Genomic DNA, 17660 nt, shown 5'->3' on the forward strand with positions numbered 1-17660 from the left:
AGACGTGCTAGATCTCCCCTGCTGTTGGAGACGGAACAGACAGCTCCCATTGCTGTTCGCTGAAAACCTGGGCTTGCATATAGAATTCATAGGGTTGGTGTTACCTGATCCATGCTAAGAGGGAAGGCCAGCTTTCGGAGGTAAATTACAGGCCTGACCGCCACGCTGCTCATCTTTCCAGCTGCAGCTTTAGTTTGTGGGTTGGGGCTTGAGGTCATAGCACTTTGCCACGGTACGTTCAGGTGAGAGCATTGCTCAACTTCCTGGGCTCTTTGAGGAGGTGAAGAAAGGGAAGAAAATATTTCTGACCAGGTTTGGCTCTCTTAGGCACTGAAAGGTAAAGCAACTCTGGTTAGGGGCTTTTTGGGGAAAATTACCTCTTTCCTGGGGTTATGACCTTGAAGGCGATGGCAAGTGCTGCCTCCTCATTCAGACCTGAGTCTGAGCAGAGGTGCCTGCAGGAAAGCCCAGAGTCAGGTGCCTGTTCAATATCAGCTGCCAAATATTTTTTATGGGGTTGCTTCTGGCTGCTTCCTACCTATGATATCATCTTGCCAAACTCCCTCGGTACTTTTGGGACCCAGCGTTGAACTCCTGGGTCTCCAGGCTTCCAGAGGTGTCTGCCCATCTCTGCTCATTGTAGAGCGGAAAGAGTATCCTAATTTAGGCGGACTGACTCACCCGGCCAGAGCTGGAGTCTGACTTTTTGCATGCTGCAGTGCCTTTAGGTAGGTGGTCTGAATATGGCCCTAAATAAATAAATAAAAACATAGCATGACTTTATCAAACACATTGAAAGAAAAACTTCTCTAACCATTTGTAGGCTTGAGTCCAAAGTATTCACCCCTCAGATTTTCAGCGGTCTGGTTTTATGTGGTGTCATTGCTGGACAGATACTGTGAACTATAAATATATTTTTATGCTTATGTTTTTGCAAGTAAAGCCTAAATGGCAGGGAGGGGTGCTTGAGCCTGCATTCAGAGCAGCACAAAGAACAGAGGAGGAAACAGTCTGAAAGACACTGCACAGGAGAGACAAGGGAGTCTCAGTCTTCGCAACGCAATCAGGGCTTCTGCTTGAAATGCAATTCAGGTTACGTTGCCTCCGTTGTTGTCCCACTGCCATCACAAACATGGGCTGAGTATTATATTGCATTCCTGAATCAAACATCCCTAATAATAATAGTAACAATAATAATAATATTATTATTATATATTATTTTGTTTGTTTCTTACCCACCCGTCCCATCCCAGGTCATCATTAGTTTGTAGTGTATTTCTGGCCAGGACAGCAATTTAGTTAAACCTTCTGATCACTGGGATGCTTTTCTTACAGAAGAGCCAGATTTCCTACCTTCTCCCTTGGCCCAGGGCCTGGAAACCCGAGGCCATCCGTCGGACCTTGGTCTCCGTTGGCAGCTCTGCATAACCTGTCATGGAGACAGCCTGAGCACAGTTTTTGTACATGATGAATATGGATCTTTGCTGCATCTGGCAGGCTGCAACAATGAATGCAGAAGACTGCCATTAATAGATAATAAAAGCAGAAAGCAACATTAATGGGAATAAGCTTTTCTTTTACTGGGACTGATTATTACTTTTTTGTTCTCGGCCTGTAACTAGATCGAGCCGCAAATAACAGCTACCAACGCTGTGTGCACGCATGTGTTTTGTTGTTGGCTGGTTTTTAATCTGGAATATTTAACCATGATATCTTCAAAGTACGATTGTGTCATACATTCTCATACACTAATAGATTTCAAAGATGAAGAGCCTTGCTGCTTTATATTTAGTCATGCCTTCATCTATAAATTTATGGTGGTATTATGGTTTAATGAATTGAACAAGTCCCGGAACAACAACAAAAATGCTTTTTTGTTTGAATTTGGATATTGTGCACTTTGTTCTTCAAACGAATAATAAAACCAATATGTTTCTTTACTGGTAAACTTCAGGCTAACTTCATCTCACGTTACTAATCAAGCACTCAAGGATATGTGCGTGCACATATACATATGTGTGTGTGCGTGCGCGCTAAACAGGCGCTTTCTGTCGTGGTGCTAGACATAGGCTGAACATTCGTATTCCAGTAGCGATAGGCAAACCTCTGAGAACAGATGGAGCAGAGTTCAGCACAAAGGTTTAATCCTATCAGGATGATTCCTGTATGGCCATCTGGATAATCCGGCGCACAAATTCAGTGCCTGTTAAAAATACAACGTAGGCCAAGATTAGCGTCACAGGTTTTCCACTAGACTTGTTCGTTTTGACTTTATGATTCTCAGACTCCAGAAAATTGCATTAGAGAGCAGCCTGTGATTTGTGAGAGAAATCAGATGAGGAATAAGAACTCTTAGGGTACTTGAATTTCCCTTGAAGAAACTGGATTACAGGCACTTCTTGTCCCTGCCACAACTGCTTTGTGTTTCTACGCGTGTTGTTGTGTTTCTGAAAGACGATTACTACGAGCTCTCTGTTGTGGGCAGAATTTCTCAATTCTGCTGAACAAAGAAACTTCAACTAAAAATTAGTTGTAGTTGGGGCTCTTGTTTTTATCAGGATGAAATAAATGCTTTGTTTGCTGTAGAATCTATCTCAGGTGAACTTCTGATTGTTGCGCTATATAATATAGTGGGGATTTTAACTGGTTTTGCGGGGGTGGAGTTCTGTTTTTTAATTTGTGACCATGAAAGATTCCATAAAAGTTTAATTGATGCTAATATTTAGTTTGGGAGAATTAGAATTTGGATTTAGATTGAACTCTGTTTCATCTAGAATAGTTTGTGTATCATCGACTAAACCTTGCCAGCGTGGCAATAATGTACCAGTGTACACCTGAACATCAAGACCTGCTGTTGTGCTTGGGATGCTGAGCTTTTAGCACCTTGCAGGGCAGGATGCTATGGCTCAGGAGCTTTTATCTAGTCCTATGTTCTGACTGCAGAGAGATTTGCTGTGAGAGATTCACAGTTTTGTTAAGGTACTGATGGGAGATAAAAGAGAGAAAATGAGACCAGGGTGATGGTGAAACAAAACATTTATTTAAAAATAGCACCCACCTGCCCTTCTTTTAGGTTGGGATTCCAGAAAACAGTAAACCACAGGGTTAACACTAAGCAAATGACTGGTTCTATTCTATAAAATGCTTTGCTGGTTCAGGACCTTAGTTAGCACTGCTGAAGGACCAGTCAGATAAATCAAGCAGGTTTTAGGGTATGCAAGATATGCAGCAATGTTGGTTTGACAAACTTTAGGGTTGATTTATGTCGCACATTTCGGGCTTCCATTCCCAAGGTTGCTTTCATCCTCACCCAGAAATTGCATCAGTGCAACTGTTTTTAAACGTTAGTGCACTTAAACAGATGCAGTCTCCTTTCTGGACATACTTTTTTTTTTTTAAATAGTAATATTGGCTTAGCTGGGCTCTGTAACTTCATCAGTGGAAGTTAAATCAGTAGGAAGCCATTGAAATTGAAATGGGAGAGACATATAGGATTTTTTCCACCATTTTACTAACAAAGCTTTAATTTTAAAGTCCACATTCAGATAAAAGGGTATAATCCCATACTTATATCACATATATCCCCTGCACGCTATTGCCTTTGGTTTCCCATCTTTTAGGAACACTGTTCCTATGTCTTGTAAGTGACCCCACAGGATGGAGGAAGGAGTGAAGAAATTGAGGCTCAATAAATTGGGGGCTTACAGTAAAGCATTTATCTTTCTTGGAGTCAAAATATGCCTGTGCATCCCTGAGGAAGGAGAGCACGCTGCAGCAGTCGCTTGTTTGGTGCTGGGAATGGGCAAAGTTGTCCCCAGTTGTGGAGCTGGAAGGACTGCCAATATTTGGTAGATTTGGAAGAATTTTATATTCTTGGATGCGCTGTTTCTTGTGATCCGGCATGTGTGTATCCCCTGTGCAGCTGAGCTGCCCAAGATAACAGAGACCATGTCAGTGCTGGAGCTGAGTAGCTGCATCGGTTTAAGCAGAGTCATATGTCTGGCTGAGGCCAACCACAACAGTTTCTTCATGGCTGACTCAAAATGAAAATCTTCCAACTTTGGGGCAAAAATAATGAATGCAAAAATTATAGCTTAAAATCTTCTTGAAATTTCCTTGAAACAAAAAATCAGAATAGTGCATCAAAAATTTTTGCAATAAAATTGTTAAGCTTCTGGAAGTATATACAATAAAAATATGTATATTATATATAGAGAGTGCATACATATATTTAAATAATAATATATATATATATATATATTCCTGTTTTGGCTGAACCTATATATTGAACTTAACCAAATTTTTAAGTGCTTTTGCAACATTGCGTTTTTCTTGGGGAATTCATTATTTGCCAAACAAACATGACAGAACTCTCTTTTGGAGGTCGAGTTTTACTGACTTGCAGTGAGATGCTAAGGACACTTACTGATTTATTAATTTTTGGAAAGCAGCAGGTACTTCCTAAAGTAAAAAACTTCCTCTGTAATGTGAAAAGGTTTAAAAGAATTAATGCAAATGCATTTCTTGCAATCATATAGAGATAACTAAATTATTATTTTTATGGAAATGTTGCAAGTAAAATACACAGCAGATTTTTCCATAACACGTCTCTCCTTATGCAGAATTGCCTCCTTTTTCCATGCAATCATTTTTCAGGCAGTGACCAACAACTGGGAGCTTTGGAAATCATTAAGGAAAGAGAAACACAGAGGACTCCATGAAATGTAACTTTGCTAGATGAGGCATCAGCAAGGATACACTAGCTTAAGTATTGATTGTAGGTGGAATATTATCCCAGGTGATTTACATTTTTAATTCCCATTAATGGGAACTGAGCATCTGAAATGTTAGGCAGAAAATCACAGACAATACCTTTAATTTCACTACCTGAAAACAGAAACAAAGGCTTCCCTTCCCCCAACCTGGAGGGATTGCACAGCGTGTATATTTTTGGTTCGGTGATTTCACCTACTGCAGACGTCATGAAGAACCTGGAGGAGGTTGCCATTTTTGGCAGGGTGTTGTGATCTTTACAGCTTGCAAATGGTGAGTCCCAAGTATCAAGATGCTGTAAAGAGGGAGCTGGGAAGGGGGAGCAGGGCATCACATCCTCGTGCCTGTGTTGCATAAAGCTGTGTGAGTTATCTCCTTGAGAGGGAAACCTCTGTTACCCTGTTTCCTGCACAGCAGCTGCTTATTGTCAGGAGAGAATAGGAGAGAGAGCAGGCTGCGGTATGAAAAAACGAAAGCAGGAAGATCATCACTTCACTAAGATAAACATCAAATCTATTGTTTAGCTTAAGAGCGAAGATTTAATGCTCCAGTACAATATGTAAAAACTCTGCCACATTCCCTTTCCCTGAAGCGTCTATGACTAACCCTTTGGGCTGGTCCTGTGGACTTTTCCCATCCAGGCTGGTTTGGTAAACTTCAGTTGCTTTCAGTTCCAGCAGTGCCTCCACATGCTAGACTGGAATGGTACCATTGCATGGGCACACAGACTTTTTAGGGTTCACCCTTTCAGCATGCTCAAAGTAGGTGAGCAGACAATGACAACTCTTGCTTCTCAGGAAGGAGAATATTAGTTTTGAAAACAAAAAAACCCAAAACCCCAAAACAAAACAGCCCAACTCACACCACCCCCCCACCCCCAAATATTTGGTTCATTCTCTCAAACTGGCAAGTTTTGGAAAAAGGATAGTTTTCAGATCTGAAAAAAAACCCACTTCCCCCATGATAAATGCAATCTGTATAAGTGCATAAAGTGGAAAATCCACAATCAACAATGATGAATGGAATAACCCTTCCCCACTGTTTAACACCTATGTAAATCTATAATTTTTTTTAAGAAGGGAGGAAATAATGTTTTTCTCTCCTTTTAAGGAGAAACATACTTTGCCAAACTAAAAATGTTAATCAAAAAAGGCTTTGAGCATCCCAGCAAGTGCTGCGGGAAAGGAATTTAGGCTCAGACCATTCCTGGGCACTGCCTTGTTCAGTGTCACAAACCCTATGTGATTTCAATAGCTATGAGGTACCTGAGGGCAGATCTACATCAGACGATATAAAAATGCTGTAGAAATCCCAGACTTAGCACTGAGTCGCTGCTACATTTGACTCTCTGCAATGCGGAGTAGACATAGCAGCTGTTCCTGAAATCAGTGTATTGGCATTAGTATGTCGGCTCTGCTGCTGCTAGTTCTTGTGTCAGGTTGGATGAGTTCTGCGCTGCACAGGGTGGTCTACGGGTAACCTAAGTGTTTTTTGAAATGGGAAACCCCAGTTCCATATACATAACATCGCTCTTGGCAGCTTTGCACAGAGCAGTGCCCCACTATCTTAAAAAATCTAGTTCCTTATTCTGCAACTTCTTCAGCTGGGTTTTTAAGCACTTACTTAAGTGGTTTGTTGAATCACCACTTCAGTAAGTCATGGCTTTGAGTGCTTAAACCAGTTTTGTCTTGATATTCTGAAAATCAGTAGTTTGGTGAAAGCATTTAACAGGTTGCAGGATCAGACCCATAAACTGTGGGTTAATCTGTGGCTCATTTATATGTTTAGCCTGGAATTAGATTTTACCCAAGAAAAAAAGGAAAATTAAATTAAACTCCAGATACTTTCAGTACTTCCTCTAAGATGAGACATAAATTCCCTGTTCCTCTGAATTCCCAGTTTTAACGCAATGCACCTTGCGTGTCACAATACTCTTATAAAAAAGAAAAATAAAAGCACATACCCCATCATTTAAACTCCTGTTGTGATGCAGCAAGTGTTGTCAGAGCCTCATCTATGAAATAATGGAGGATGAAACCACACTTTGTGATAAAAACTGCAGGCGAGGTCATTCTTACAGTCACCAGCACAAACTGGATATTAATCATAGAGCAAATACATTTCAGAAGCTAAATAAGAGCAGTCCCAGAGCCCTGCTGATAGCTGTGCATCCCACTAATTCACCTTGGTGAACGTTTACCTCTAAGCTCAATTAACCCTTATTCCAAGGCCACCCATAAACTTTGTGGTAAATATGTTATTTTCTCTGGCCTCTGTTTTCCGTCAATGGAATAGGTCATTTCTGTTGGAGGACAAAATGCTGTCTCCGATTATAAACTCAGGTCCCTAATTAAGAATAGATGTCCAGTGTATGTTTGTGAGGGACTTGAATCGGTAACTCATTGATTCTGTAAGTTCAGTTGTTTGATGCTCCTGAGGGCGTCCGCTATTTCTTCTGTCTTCAGGTGCTATTTGAGGCAGACAGAAATGCTCAGGAGGCAGACGGATGGTGATGTGGAGAGAGAGATTTCCTAGTGCAATTGCCTGCATACAAAGTTAGTTGTTAAACATGTACAAGAGGCTATAAGGAGATGTTATTGCTTTTGTTTTGTTATTATTATTGTTATTAGTATTATTAGTACCGTTATTATTCTCCCTTCCAAGCATTGTTCAGCGGCAAATTGGAAATGTGGTAATTAGGCCCTGACTGGTAGTGTAGTACTAGTGTCCTGAGCCAAAGTTCAACACCCCGAAATGAAATTTAAACCAATTAATCTGTTAGATTTTTATCGCTTGTCCGTGTTTTCACAGCAATTCCCTTAGCACGCGGCCTTTGATCAACTCTCATACAAAAGCTAAAATGTGTGCCTGCTGCTAGCAAGATGGGGCTGACATTAACATGGCACTCATAAAACAATCAGAGCAGTGAAGCCCTCAAACAGACAGGGCATAGTAATATTTAATAAAAGCGCACACATAATCTTCAGAATTAGCATTTTGTGCCTTGCAGTACCTTTGGGAGAAGAGCTTTTATTTGTGGAGTGATCATTATTATAACAAAGAAGAGCTACCTAATAATTTCCACTTTAACTCTGCAATATGCCACGAGCATTTCTGAACCATTATGCTAAACTGTGGCGGGGTAATCATTTTATTGTCACAGTTTGAAGGAAGAAAAATCCCCTGTATATCAGTAGCTAGGGGAGTACGGGAACACAGGAACACACTGACACACAGCACACAGCGAAAAACTTTTCCTTTTTGCTCCCTGTGTGCTGAAGTTGGTACCTACCATCCTTTGTATGGAAGGTGATAAGACTTTAACTATGTATGTTCTGAGAAAAGATGAGATTTCAAAAGAACATTGTTTCCCTTGAAAGTCATTAAGATTTTTGCTCATAAATCCTTAAGCTTTATCAATAGAGACCTTAGCTTTGAAGTCAGTGGCGAAATTCCCATTGGCTTCAATCAGTTTGGGTCTGCAGTGCATCCCTCTAACATCTCTATCTGTTAACTCAAACCGCAGGAGCAGCATAGTGAAACGTGTCAGGTGTTAACACTGATTTGCCTTGATATTATGCAAAGAAGGAGAGCAGCTCATTAAGACTCATAACCGTTAGGCCATTTCAGCAGCTGGAGGATGTGGCCACATCACCTTCAGCAAGGAGCTGCAAGGTCCGTGCCTGCAATGGAAGGGGTAGCATTTAGTTTTCCCTCAGTTCAACAACTGTTCTGAAAACATGCAGTGAATATAATACACTTGCACCAAGGAGTTTTCAAATCCTATCTGGTAGTTAGGCTACCAGTGTCTTTTGGTTCTGGTTGTAGTTGGCTGCCAGCTGTTCATTAAAAAAAAAAAAAAAAAGTTAATATGTGTAAGGATGTGTAATTATTCTTTTTTATTATAATTCTTCTCTGGACTTAAAGTCCGTTCATGTTATCAATCATGTCCACTTCATTGCCTTTATTAGAACTGGTCTAAAGTCCTTCACTGTGTTTTTTTTTTTTTTTTGTCGGTGAAGTTTCAGACTTCAAGCAAAATCTCTTTTTATACAGAAAAACGTAAATTTTGTGTAAGTTTTTAGTATTTGTTTTAAAAACACCATTCTAGAAATGATGCTTTGGTGTTACAGAAGGGCATGTGAAATGATACTATTTTGAAACAAAATATTATGTTTTTCTTGGAAATATTAAAAAGCGTTATAGTTCATTCCAGATAGAGATCCTGGAACTTTGCATTCTGCAAAAAAAAAAAAAAAAAAAAGCTCTGTGCTTTGGTTTCTCTTGTGACCAAAACAAAATCTAGAAAAATCAAGTTCTCCAGTGAAAAGATTATTCTGCCTAGCTCTGTTTTTCTAGGGTTGCAAAGAAGTAAACACCTTCCAGACAGTGCTTTGAAAGTTGCCAAGTGATTAACAGAAGAAATATGAAGAGCTGAGGGCCTGAGCTGGCCAGACATTTGTACCAGGGGCATAAATAGAGCTGAGGTCATTGCCTTGCCCCCCTCCCAACGTTACCTGTGGTGACGCTGGCAAATGGGACACGGTTCTTCCTTCCATCCTCCTTCCTGGTGCTCCAAGGAAGGGGCCTGGGAAGGGCAAATTTTCAGTAAGACCAATGTCCCAAACGACACTGGCTGTTGCAAATGTGTCATTGTGTAAACATGTTTCATGCCTTCAAAAACAGGTAGCAGTCTGGATGCCGCCCTCAGCACGTCTCCTCAGGCTTCCTTGGGATGCAGCCCTTCAGCGCAGCTCCCCTTGCAGGGCAGTGCCGTTGTGCAGCTCTTCCAGTCTTTACAGACACTAGTGTTTTAAGATAAGGGGAGCTGTGTGGGGAAAGTTGGGAAGTCCTACTGGTCTTTGTGACTGGTCCCAAGGGAAAATAATGCCTTGAAATCTTGCGGGAATGCACGGCGCTCTTGCTGCTTCTCAGGTAGTGCCTGCAAAGGTACCAACCTGCCCTGCTTATTAAACCACCAAGTCCTGACTTTTCCTCAGAGGACATGTCCTGGGCTGTTGCCAGCAGTTTCGATGAGGCACTGATTCAGCACAGTTGCTGCATATTTAAATAAAATTACACGTGCGAGTGGTCACATTGACTTTGTGGGCGAGAGTGTGCCAGTGAACAATCCACAGCCCCAGTGCAGCACAAGGTCCTGAGTGTCTGCTTGAAGTCCCCCTGGCTGCCGTGGGGCTTGGCATGTAGCTGATATTAAGCCCATACATGTATAAAGTATCAAATCAAATACATGGGGCAGCACAGACAGTGCAGCACCTCCACTTCTGAGTGCAATGTATCACAAACATCACAAGGTAAATAGCAAGACCTTCAGCAGGGACCTGTAACTGCAGAACAATACCTTGCATTCATTTTAAAGATAAATTGAATCTATAATTTTGAAGCCTGCATATGTTTTCTGTTAATGGCTTAATGTCTCAAACAGTTTCTATTCACTGGTATTTAGGAAAAAAATTGTTGTTTGTAGTCTTTAAGAAAAGTAACTCATTCTCTGACACATGGTAAACTGATTGTCTTTGGGTTTTATTGTGGGGTGTGTGTGTCCACAATCAACTGGAAACACTAGAAGGGGTGTAATTTGGGAGTTATTTTAATTTTTATTTATAAAAAAAGTTTGATTCTGTGGAAGGGCTGGATGGCATTTTGAAAATCTGCTTTCACTGTAAATCCATTGCTGTGAGCTCGGCTGTAAGGAAAGCATTTGGTTTTGGACTTTGCAATAGATTTTATGCACAGTTTTATGCAAGTAACTTGAATCCAAATTAAACATATTGAAGTTACTTCTGTGTGCACTACATTTTCGTGATGGTAATGTTAGGATGTTTCTTTTGTTAGCTCATGTAAAAGTTAATGGCTGCGCTTTGCCAAGTTTGGAGTAGGGTAATGATTTTTTTCTGCCTGTGTGTTTGTGTTTTTCACCGGAGCTGGCATCCCCATTAGCTTAAGTAGTGGAAAAGTTTGTGCCTGACACTTACAACCTTCTGTAGGTAGGGACAGGGTCTGTTTGCTCCCCATGCATGTGTTCCATCACCAGTGGTGCAAGTCTTGTAGCAGTGCCCACAGAAACACTCGCTGCTAAGGGTGACTCAACAGCTCCCTTCCCAGCCCCGTCCTGCTTCCCAGCCCCGTCCTGCTTCCCAGCCCCACGCCCACCCGCCCTGCCCAGGGGCTGGCAGGAAGGAGCTTCTCACCAGCCTCACCGACTCCTGCAATTAGCTCCAGCCAACCAGAACTTCACTAAATAATTATAAAGATGCACAGGGTCTCTTTAGCATTTTATGTCTGGAGCATTTTAAAGTGGGCTTCTGTGAATGAATTTACTGTCTGTACAGCTAGAAGAATGTAGGTCAGGAGCTGTACCACTAGAGAGGTGCAAGGCTGTTGTCCTGGATGGCACTAACATGTGGGTGGCTTTCACACCCCTGTCTTCCTAGTAAATCCTTACCTGACGAAGTGCCTGAGTGCTCTCCCTTGAGTACATCATCAAATACTCAAAGTTACAAAGTAAATTAGCAGCTCAGCCAGACTTTTAACCAAGTAGCAATTCACAGCAAACGCCAGCAACCCTAAAAGAAGAGGTATATATGCAGATATATATATATATACATGCAGCTAACGAAGTCCTGCTGATTGACACCTGACTGACATTGCGGAATCAGCATAGGCAATGGCATCCTTTCATGTGTTTTCAGTGGAGCCAGCCTCTTTCTGCTGAGGACTGGGTTCATATCTAAAGGAAAGAATCTTTCTTTCCAACATTGAGGTTGATTGGTAGAGTTTTGCTGTTCCTTAAGGAATCTGTTTTTCATGGCTAATAAAATTGTTGAGGTACCCACTTAAAGTGTCATCTAATGGTATAGTGTCATATTTTCATCTCATGCTGTATTAGCAAGGAGAAGTTGGTGGCATTTAGGATGGAGCTGCTTCTTTTCATCAACCTGTATGACCACCCGGAGACTCCACAGCTGAGAGTTACCCATGGCTTTTTGTCTTATTCAGGTTATTTTTACAGTAATGTTATTCCTGTTGCTTCAGCACAGTTAATTTCTGATGTACTCTGGTACTGCAGAGGAGGAGAATCAGTATGTGGATGTTTATATTGCCCTGTCCCACCAATACATAAAGTTTAGCATGTGTCTGCTTAGATAGTCTTAAACCAGAATAACTTTCCCCAAGATTTGAGCTTACTACTTTGAGCAGCGCTTGAGTTTTCAACATCCGCTCAGGAGGGACTTAGTACATACGATGCCAAGAAAGTGGCTAGTGAAAGTGGGGACAGACTCTATGAATATAGCAGAATGCATTGCGCACACTTTGTTATCCTGTAGATACAACATAACTGGAATGACTAGATGGCAACATTGTAGGTTTTGGGTTTGGGGTGGGGTTTTTTTTGTAGTAGCCAAAGCATTAAGCAAGGCAGGGTGGTTCAATACTAGAACAACCTGGATCTAATTGCAGAATAGTTCAAGAAATGCTGAAGGTTACACCCTTTTTTGTTTAGCCAATATTTTCCATAATATTTATAGGAGTTTCCTTGATGAATTTAGGTTATGATGGATAATAAAGAAAGCTTGCTGGATATTGTTTTATTAACTCAGGTATTGCTCATTTCATATAGAATAAAGATAGGGATTTGTCCTCATTTCCAATTGGTCTCTGCCCATCATGCTGTGATTTTTTTTGTTAATGTAGGCTTTAAAAAGTTAATTTTTTCAATGCAGATAACAAAACCAAACAGAAATTAATTGAGAAAAAGTGTTCCCAAAGATATAGTTTGAGGTCATGCACATGTACTAGAAAGAACATGATTGCTGAAATCTTTGTGTTAGTAAGGGGGAAAATGAAAGCTCCTTTTATTTTATTTTTCTCAAGTCTTCTATCATTAAAATCTGGTTCTAACAGCAGAATACTTCTCTTTTTCATGTCTGTTGAAAAGCAGCTACACCATGTATCAAAGCCATCAGTCCAAGTGAAGGATGGACTACAGGAGGTGCCACTGTCATCATCATAGGAGACAATTTCTTTGATGGGTTACAGGTCATATTCGGCACCATGCTGGTTTGGAGTGAGGTAGGTGTTGTCTGAATGGTAATAGCTTTGTCTAGCTCATAGCTAGCCTGTCCTTTTTCTATGCCACATGCTAAATCAGCAACAAATGTTGAGATGCGAATCCTTTCCTCATTCAGTTTTATGAAAATAATTAGTCAAATTTACCTGTGGCAGAAACCCATTACAGCCAGGGGATTTGCATCTCCTTTCAACGGCCCAGAATTTAGCTCAGTGCCTTTTATTCCAAGAAAAGGGAAGGATAAATGCCTGTGTGAATAATTCTGCATTTAGCACTACAATAGCTAAGGGCCCACAGGAAACAAACGTTTAGGTGATCCTGCTTTCCAGGGAAACTGGCTGCTTGTAGCTGCAGCTCACCAAGGTGGAGATCGCAGAAATTCAGCACCTCTGTATCCTTAAAGTGTAGATACTTGGTGTAAGAACCATCTGCATAATAGCAACCAAATATACAGTATTGTATCCACAGTGGAAAATACAGACTTGTTATACCTAGCGGGGGGCCTCTGTAGTTTCACAGTAACCCTTTTTTTGCTTCTTATCAAATTTTTGCTGTTGCTGTTCCTCCCAGTTTCTTAAATCTCTCTTCTCCTGGCACATAATTAAACATTGAGTCTGATATTCCCCAAAAGCCTGTGGAAAGTTAAAACCCAGGCAGCATCACATGAACAGCCACTTCCAGAGTGCAGGGCTATAGAAGTCGGGGAAGAGTTCCCACTGGCTTTGCTGGCATGGGAAGGCAGCTCCAAGGAAAGGTTTACACTTTGCATTTATGACTTTTCAAAATAATTTTGGAGGTTTTATAAGAAATTGTTATTTCCATGATTTTAATACTGACACACTAAGACAAACAAGCATCTCCGAAATAGCTGTGGAGTGCTTACACAGTGACGTAATGATCTTCTGATGCTTTGCCTTATATCCTATAGATATTAAATCAACATCATAGCTTAATTCGTATCCAGCACATTTCCCCTACTGATTCCATTGCACATATGGCAGCATTTTTTCCATATGAAGAGTATCCTCTAATGTCCTTCATGGGCTTCACTATTCTCTCTCTCTCTCATCCTTCCACTTGAGGACAAGAGTGGATGAAAGGGCATTCCAGAAAAGGAGATATATTAAATAAGCCCTATTCTGAAGCCCTTATGTGATCATGAAAGTGCCCCCTGGGTCCAGTGTAAGCATTTTGTGTGTTAGGATTGAAGCCATTATGACTACAGATGTTTAACAGGGAAAGGTGAAGAGGCTGGGAGGAAAGTGCTCTGATTTTGGTACTGCAGAATTGGATCTTTCATTATAAAACTTGACTCTATTTATTAGTGGAAGCCATTAATTGGCAATTTCTAATCTCAGGAGAGTGAGTGCTGATCAAAACATCATTGCTGATGGTTTCAAGGCCTTGTCATAAAATTAATAATGTTAGAGGGGGTCCAGACCGAAGTCAGCCTGTTTGTTGTGAATGCTCTAACAGGCTGCAAGTTGGCTTTGAGGGAAAACTGTTTCACTGTCTCTCCCTTACAGAATTGCTTCTCAGTTTCATAACCTATGAGAGCAACAGAAAATCCTATAGGGGAAAAGAAATGATTTCTGAAAGAAGCAGACAGATACGATAAACTAGTGCAGAAATGCCTGAGCTGAATGATCCCTAAATAATAGCGGTCTATAAGTAATTCAGATTACGCCTACTAGCCACATATGAAGTGCCAAATAAGTTCTTTCATTTGCCTTCCCATTACTAAAAATGTCTAGTGCATTTTGAGTACCCAGAAAGGATATTTTTTGTTGTACTTTAATAGAGTGTAGAATTGAACTGATGATCTTCAAACATTGAGCAAGTTCATCCTGAGTTGCCAGTCAGGCCCAGTTTTGAGCAAACCTGGCCAGGTTATCTTGTCACTGAATTCAAGAGGAACTTTCAAGTTCATCTGGCTGTTTCATGGATCCAAATAAAACATGATTTTAACTGAGTTGTAGAAAATTCCAAACAAAATTAGATAGGTAGAAAATAAAGAAAAAGAGTGAGTCTTGTAGAGCATTTTCACATGGATTTTTATAACTTCACTTTCAGTTGAAATTGCAGGTGGTTTGGGGGATGAAGTCTAATATTTAAATTAAACGTCATTTTGCCACAGACTTTGAATGAGACCTTGGGCAAATCACATAATCTGCTTAAAGTTCAATTCCCTTTCTCTAACACAGTAATAAGATTAGTCATCTTCTTTGGAAAGGTGCTGTGAAGATAATTATCGTAAAGGTCCTATATTACTCAGATTTTATTATAGCAAAATCCATGTAAGTACCTGAGATGCATGGATATTTAAAATATAAATTCTACCACAGTTCAGAAGCAAAGTTAAAAGGCAAAAAAAAATTTGTTCATTCTAAGGGTGAATTCGTTGCTGTCAAGGAGCATATGTTATAAATAATTTGAAATGTAAATAATGTATTTTTAATTTATTTTACATGTATTCAAGTTTTGTAATTGAAATATTTATATGCTTGAAATGGAGTTGACTGTGTTAAAAAAGGAGGTTTAAAATGGTTTCTGAAACACATATTTATTATTTAAACGTATATTTTAGCTGTAAACACTCTAACATAATTACAACCTTTCTCAGCCAGGGAGAACTAAATAAAAACTTAATTTGTCACATTAATTTAGTGCAGAAATGCAGATACCCTAAGCTGGTAAGGTTCAATTAATCCTTAACTCCCATATTACTTTATAAAAATGACTTTAAAAGCCCTTGATATTTTTAGAATACAGCAAAATGGGCCATCTAATGCCTTTTTTCCAAGGGATTTTCATAACCAACAAACAAATGGCATTGGTATATTGTGTGCATATGCTGAATCTGGACAGACGACTCCCAGCAAATAGTTCGTTTGCCAAATAGACTCCGCCTTTCTGTGTGTCCAGTCCACGAACAGACCGAGTTGTTGTTTGAAGGTTTTTACCCAGCGTGCTGGATCTGTGCGTTGTTGCAAATATTCAAACTCTGAGCTGCTGATAAAGGTCCTCTGCTGTTTCTCTCTTACTGGGGGGCTGAAACTCTGAGAGTCAAGTTTCAGAGCAAATACATGATTGTGAAGACAAAATTAGTTGCTTATAAATATTCCACAATATTTGCTTAAAATGAACTATTTCTTCAAACATTTTCCTGCCAAGAACATTCCTCCAGCTGTACAGAGTCAGCTGGAAACAACTTTTTCTTTTATATTAAGAAAAGATGAAGCACTGAAACATCAGTTCTTTTACCTTTGTACAGCACAAAAACAGAGGATGGTATTTTGGTTTGGCCTTTTTTTTTTAGTGCTGCTGAATCAAATTCTGTGACACAGTTTTTTGTTTTGCTTTTTATGTTTATTATTGATTTTGGAAGTCTCTGTTTTTGAGTGCTTATTTTGGAGATCTGACTCATATTTAAAAAATGAGTAGGCACCTTCTTTTTGAAAACCAATGCTTATTAAGCGGCATCTGGATGCCCAGAATTGAGGCATGCAAAGTCACTGGTCATTTTTAAAAATATAGATATCTTAAGGGTCCTGTTCTGACTGAAAGCTGTCATTACCTTCAGTTAGTGGGATTTTTCTTCATTCCTGTCCTAATGGTCCTCTTCACACAGAGTCCAAGTTAAATTTATGACTGATTGTCACCATTTCCCTAACCACAAACCAGAGCTCAAGCATGCAAAAATAAACTAGTGACTCAGATTAATGACATCTCCTTATAAAATGTCACTTTTAAAAAAAGAAAGTAACCTGGCACTCTGAAGAGTGTGAAATGATGCTGTATCACACAAGAATGTCTAGAATATATTAGCAAACCACAGAAAGAGGTTTGTTGTACACACTCAAACCAAATGTGTTTTGGATTTTTGAAGGACATGTACCTCCCTCCATTCTGAAGGTCCCTAACTCAGGTTTTAATGCAATCCACAGCATGACCCAACTAACATATAAGAGTTTATATCAAACAGCTAGTACAGTTGCAAGTATTGGACCAATTAACTTGAAAATCCCTTGGGAGAAAGGGTCCAGTTACTAGTTTTATGTCCAGTTACTAGTTTTTTGTCCAGCTCCAGATCTCAATTAGCCAAATGATGGAATAGAAGAAGATGGATCTGGGATTTTGGCTGGTGGGTTCATCTCCAAATCACAGGTCAATGCCTTGCTCAAGATTTACACTTTAAAAATGTGTTCAGAAATGTATGTAACTAATATTTACAAATCCTTATTTCTTGGCATGTCATTGCTGCGGTTATGATGTCTTTTACTGTACCAAGAGTCCCCACCTGAGGTTAGAACATAGGAAAGGCCATACGGAGACAGACATGGAGGTTCATCTAGCTCAGTATCTTGTTTGGTGCTGGGCAATGACAGATGTCTGTAAAAACAACAGGGTGATCATGTAGCGATGCTTCCCTAGAACACTACTAGCCTCCAACAGTTTGGGGCTCAGAGGCTTCCACAAATGGTGTCTTTACTTTTAATATTCCTTGATGCTAATAGTTTACCTTTTCCAGATGCGTTACGTGCAAATATGAGACAGACCGTGCCTTGAAGAAGGTACAGGCTGTATCAGTGTGAGAGGAGAAAATGTGCTAGGAAAAGGTGGAATGGATTCCCAAGGTCAGGCCACAGGCTGAAAGCGTGTACAGGAAGACATGCCATAATCCTGGAGTTACTGAAGTCAGGGGCAGACTTGCTCTTGCTGCGGGTAGACCTGGAGTACCCAGATTCATGCAGCACCCATTAGGTCACTGGGACTGCAAAATGGAGTAAGGGCA

At 40.2% G+C, this 17660-nt stretch overlaps 1 protein-coding gene across 4 annotated transcripts in view; it reads left to right on the forward strand.

Annotated features, from left to right (window-relative positions):
- Positions 1–17660, forward strand: part of EBF1 (EBF transcription factor 1) — a 282653-nt gene that overhangs the window by 194801 nt on the left and 70192 nt on the right. For 2 of the 4 annotated variants that reach the window (XM_075102589.1, XM_075102591.1), the window contains exon 9: positions 12734–12867. In XM_075102589.1, the coding sequence (XP_074958690.1) occupies positions 12734–12867 (134 nt within the window). The remainder of the gene's footprint in view (positions 1–12733; positions 12868–17660) is intronic. The other 2 variants (XM_075102590.1, XM_075102592.1) reach the window with 1 other exon arrangement.

The sequence above is a fragment of the Phalacrocorax aristotelis genome, chromosome 8 (genome assembly GCF_949628215.1).
Source record: "Phalacrocorax aristotelis chromosome 8, bGulAri2.1, whole genome shotgun sequence".
NCBI classification, from domain to species: domain Eukaryota; kingdom Metazoa; phylum Chordata; class Aves; order Suliformes; family Phalacrocoracidae; genus Phalacrocorax; species Phalacrocorax aristotelis.